This window comes from Populus euphratica, unplaced genomic scaffold, assembly GCF_000495115.2.
Source record: "Populus euphratica unplaced genomic scaffold, PopEup_1.0 scaffold172.1, whole genome shotgun sequence".
Classification (NCBI taxonomy): domain Eukaryota; kingdom Viridiplantae; phylum Streptophyta; class Magnoliopsida; order Malpighiales; family Salicaceae; genus Populus; species Populus euphratica.
In genome coordinates, this window is record NW_011499920.1 from 465,840 (window position 1) to 471,528 (window position 5,689).

Below are 5,689 nucleotides of genomic sequence, written 5' to 3' on the forward strand. Positions count from 1 at the left end.
TTGTGCTCAATATATCAACACATAATTATGGAGCTTTTCTTGGAAGAAAACAAAATTTTTTTTTTAATATTTATGGTTAACTTCCTTGAGTTGGGATTATTTTTTTTCTCTTTTTTTAATATATATACATATTTCATTAATCTAAAGAACAACTAAAACCAAGATGTGTGGCTCCTATTATGAATTAAAAATGAAAAAGTGTTACGATTTTCATAGAGTTTTCCAATATGTTTTATAAGGGTTTGCAATTGGTGTTTTTTAGGTTATTCTGTGTTGGCTACAAATGAATGTTTTTGGGATAGAAAATGGTTGTTTGGATGATGTTTTAGTGATTATACTTGTTACGGTTTGGGGCTTTGAAAATGAAAGAGTGTGTGGTCTATAAAAACAATGGGCTTAATGAGAAAAATATTGGAGAAACCATAAGTGTAGTTGTCCTAGTGAGGAAAACCTAAAAGGGGGATCTTTTTTTTTCTTCTTTCTAAATGGCCAGCCTTCTCCCTCTCTTTTTTTTTGTGATTCTCTTTCTTTTTTTGTTCTTCTCACAAAAACCTCCTCCTCCCTTTTCTTTTTCTCTTTCTCTTGCACTTTATTTATAATAACAAAATAAATTAGGAAAGAATCAATTGAAGATTTTTTATTTCAAAGAATTTAATTGAAGATTTCAAAGATTATTTTTTAATGAAAAATTAATTGAAGATTTCTACTTTAATGAAATTTTTTTTTTAAATTCACAAAATTTGTTTTTTGAATTTTCCATTTTTATTTGAAATATATTATAAAACGGGGGATGGGGGGATAAAATTTGGGTTATAACAGAAAATCTGAGAATGTACTTCATAATTTTTATTTGAAGTATAAAAACATTAGTTTTGATCTCATTAATTCTATAATTCTCTTTAAGACATACAAGGTAAGGTAGAATTGAAGCGAAATAAGATTATTATAGAAAATTTTAATTCATAATTTTATTATTGAATGCTTCTTTTGAGTAATTTGTATTTCTAAGAAATTCATGGCTCCTTAAATATACCCAGAGAACACTTAGCTAAACTAACTAGGAAACCTAAAAATAAAGGAAAAGCTATAAAAGTGATAGAAAAAATAAAATGACCAATCTCAATTTTTTATTTTCTAAAACACCATAAGAGAAAAATATGTTCCTAAACTAAATAAAAAATAATAATAATTAAGAAAAATAATTCATCCCTTAAGATCCTCGTACATAACAAACATCACATAAATAATCAATTTATTATCCAAGATAATCATAACACATCAATCACTTCATATTTTTATAAGATAATCACATAAGTATTAAATTGGTGAAAAAAGAAAATAAGGTATTCTCTTTTCACCTGGTTCATGTAAATGCATGGTGAGGTTATGAATTTTATAATAAAAAATGACTTAAAGATTGATATGAAAAAAATTTGGATTACTGAATTAATTTAGATTAATTGTTTTTATTAAAACAATATTATTTCATTAATTTGATAAGATTCGATCAAGTTACAAGTTAACCTAGCTAGATAAATTAGATTTAATCAAATCAATTTTTTTTAGTTAACTTGAAACTCAATCTAGATTTAACTTTAGATAATAAGTTTTTTCATGTAGCCTGGTTTTACAACCATGCTCCTGGGGGCATTACATTAAGCATGGCATAAATCTGGGGATATCTAAGTGGCGGGCCTATGTGGGCCTTATGTGACAGCATGCGGCCCTGCAATAGAAACTGTAGTCCCCAACTTGATATCCTTTTCTCCCCTGTTGGCAAAAAGCAGTAGGGTGGTCTGTACGAATTAAATGAAAGGAAAAGCAGTGTCAAAGACCCTAACAACCCCAGTTACCCCCCATGGATATCATATAGACCTTCTCCTTCTATTCCCCCTCTCTCCCTTCCTCTACCCTTCCTTTCCTTATAAGAACAAAAAGTTAGATATGATCTTTAAACCAAATCTCACCTAGTAACATTTTGTCCAATAACACTCATAATTACATGTATATAAAGACTACCCCAGTTGGAGTTTTGTCTTAATACCAGCTAGCACGATCGTTTTTAGAATGAATTTTTGCACATCACAATTAAATCTATTTATTTATCTTTACCGTATAAAAAAAACATATCATCCACATCTAGATTAGAAAATCCATAAGAATTTTACTTCAGTTAGTATAACATAAGTTTGAATAACGATGATTAAGGAAGAAATAGTCTTTAATCCTGGCATCGGTCATAGGATTAGTGTTAATACAATAGGATTAGATTAATAGGAAGATTCATGTAAAGAAACAATAAAGTAAGTGGCAAACAAAAAATTATATTCCTAGTTGGGGTAAAAACAATTGCAATTAGAAGCTCATGCTCTTCAAAACAGCTGGCCTTTTTAGGATCTTATGGAAAAAATTAAGAAAATAATGTATACCACCAAGGATGATGACAATGACAAGCTCACATGAATCCAACCAGATAATACATGAGGTCCCTACATATAAACACACCCCTCCATTTTTATTTTTATTTTCCTTTCTCTCTCAAGGAAGATAGAAGCAAGGATTTAGAATGAGGAAGAAAGGCAAAATTGCCTAACTTGAGAAGCTTCCAGGCAAGCACCCTTGGAAGAAAATCACACACATGTGCCTACCCTTGTTTCACTCATATTTTCCATCTATCTATCTGATATTTTTTAGCATTCCAACGATAGGAACTTGCACCCTTTGTAACGTCTGTGAAGGAGCTTGTTGTCTAGTGTTGGTTTTCTTCAAGTCTTCTAGCTTGTCAAAGAATATGGCAGTGACTGTCATTGAGATTATGGAAGAAGAATAATCTTTAACCCTAAACAAGAGTAACTTTTTAGTACTTGCCTGTTTTGATCCACCGATTTGCCTTTAAACACAACCCCCACTTCTTTTCTTTTTTGGATAGAAGGAGGTACTATTTCTACTTTGTTAACCTACTTTGATCTTTCCCTCTTCTAGCTTGCTAGTATTAGATCTTGCCAAAGGAAAAGACAAGATCCTTTATAATTATTACCAAAGAAATGGAATTTGGGACGGGTTTTAGTGAGGGAGATCAAATGAGTAGAGGAAAAGGACTCCCTTTTCCTTCATACTCATCTTCGAATTCATCTCCTTCATCATCTTCTTCTCAGCAAAGAAATCAACTTGTTTTAGGCCAAATCTATGAAAACCACCAAATGGGTTCTTGGTTAGGCAACAAGTATGACCTGGTAGATCAAGATACATCAAGATTTAATGAGAGTGTAGCTGTCAACGCCGCTGAACTTGACCTTATGGATGTCAATGATGAAGAAGAAGGCGGCCGAGGAGAATCTAGTAGTGTGCAGGTGATCGAGAAGGAGCACATGTTTGATAAGGTTGTAACTCCAAGTGATGTAGGGAAGCTAAATCGCCTTGTGATACCAAAACAGCACGCAGAGAAGTACCTTCCTTTAGATTCATCATCGAATGAGAAGGGGCTTTTACTGAATTTTGAGGATATGAATGGTAAGGCTTGGAGATTCAGGTATTCATACTGGAACAGTAGCCAGAGCTATGTTATGACTAAAGGGTGGAGCCGTTTTGTCAAGGAGAAGAAGCTTGATGCTGGTGATATTGTGTCTTTTCAAAGAGGGATAGGTGATTTGGGTAAAGATCGTTTATACATTAATTGGAGGCGCCGGCCAGACGCACCGGACGACCCCTCTCGCCATCAGCACCACTTTCACAACCATCATTTCTCAGCAATCCCTTGGAGCCCTTTACTCATGCGCCCACCAACAGTACCAGTCTTGCCAAGGGACCACCTACACTTGTCTAATCCTAATAGAAATACTTGTTACAAAGTTGGTGGTAGTTCTTATGGTTATGGTAATTACAGCAATGTGGTAAACCCTTGTTCATCTTCTGGTTCAGTTTTTTACATGACATCATCAGCAGGAGCAGCAGCAGCATTAGAAGCAGCCCCGCAACAGGTTGGCATGGGGATCGTGCAATGGCAGCTAGGAGGAGGTGGCGTTGTAGAGCCAGTGGTGTATGAGTCGGTGCCGGTGGTCCAAGGGAAAGCAGCAGCAAAGAGACTAAGGTTGTTTGGTGTAAACATGGATTGCCCCATTACTGATCAATCCGACGACTATGGTCACAAATTTTCCTCAACAACAGCAGCAGCTGCAACATTACCTCATAATGCTACTATTGCATTGCAGCCTACTCCTCAACTCTCTTCACAGTCTTTGCAACATCCTCTCCACCAATTGAGACTCTATAGAGGCACTCCAGTAGCAGCAATGCCAACCTCCACCACTCAATTTCTCCACAAAGGGAAGTCATCATCACCATCATCATCCTCCATGTCCTTGGATTTAGATATCTGATTATTGACTCCTTGTGAGGTCCAAAATTCTAGACTTTTCCATCAACAAACACAACAAGAAGGTGCATATCAAGAAAACTAGCTAATTGATCATGACTTCTTCTACATTAGATATCTTCATTTCTTTGATGCTCTACCTCCAAGACCCCAGAAACCACAAATTATGCTCCTCCTTCACCGGTCATTACTTGATGATGATGATGATGATGATGATGAATAAAAGAGGAATGAGAAGGATCTTATCAATGAATTAATATTGCTGCCTACAATAATACACAAGTGGTTTGTTGAAAGTTTGGGGGGGTTTCAAAGGATTTATTAGCCATCATCCAGAAAACATCAGAAACTTTGAGAGAGATAGCTAGCTCTAGCCGCCACCAATGTTTCAAGTACTGTCTTTCGTTTTCACTTTGTATAAATATATGTAGTGCATGTCAGTAGATATAGGCATATCAGACATAGATCCAACCTTGTTGCCCAAGATTCCATGTCTTCTTTTCTTTTCTTTTTGTAGAGCCTGGTTTCGCTTTCCTCATTATGTATCAATGCCGTGGTTTCTCACTGATTTTATTAGTTTCCAACATCTTTTTTCATTGGGTACTAACTATTCTCTCTCTGATCTTCCTTATCTAAGTACATAGACTATATCATAGTATAACAACCTTTCCCGACTCCTGTGCATAAACTTAGTACTGTAAGATTATTAGCAACCTGATATAATCTATAGGTTGTTTTCTTCCCTCTTTCTCTCTTGTTTTTAGTTTGGTATGTATCTAGGCTGTTGTTCTTGTTACTGGTTTATTCGACAAGGCCACAAGTTTAGCAGACAAAGTAGCAGAGCTTAAAAGGTAGTGTTTTTCTCTCATTTCTTGCCCTCTTTATTTATTTTATCTCTGATTCTTGTTTCCTTGTCTAAGTCTCTTCTTTTTAAAACCTTTTTCTTTTTTGTTTTTGGAGGGGGTGTTCTTTATAACCAATCAATCCTCATTAATTCCCTTACGAATCATCATTACACAAATAACTTAAACACTTGTTTTTCTTCTTTTTTTTATTAGCAGTAATCATGTTTAGTTGATTAGAAGATAACCACAAAGTCTAAGAGAGTGATACCGGTACCTGACTAGTTGCAAGTTGTTACTTATCCTTAATTATTAAGTATTTCGTTGAAATTTATTAAATAGTACAAAAAATATTTAAAAAAATAATATAGTTTGGTAATCAAATCTTACCAAATCATGTTATTTTTAAAAATATTTTAAGTACTGTGTTATTTGTTTTAATATTTTTTACCGTACTAATTTCAAGAAAAAAAAA

At 34.2% G+C, this 5,689-nt stretch overlaps 1 protein-coding gene across 1 annotated transcript; it reads left to right on the plus strand.

Annotated features, from left to right (window-relative positions):
• Positions 1–2,526: 2,526 nt before the first annotated feature.
• Positions 2,527–4,968, plus strand: LOC105135047 (B3 domain-containing transcription factor NGA1-like). Its single transcript, XM_011039717.1, has one exon. It carries the CDS (start codon positions 3,045–3,047, stop codon positions 4,374–4,376), a length of 1,332 nt encoding a protein of 443 aa, XP_011038019.1. The 5' UTR covers positions 2,527–3,044; the 3' UTR covers positions 4,377–4,968.
• Positions 4,969–5,689: the final 721 nt, after the last annotated feature.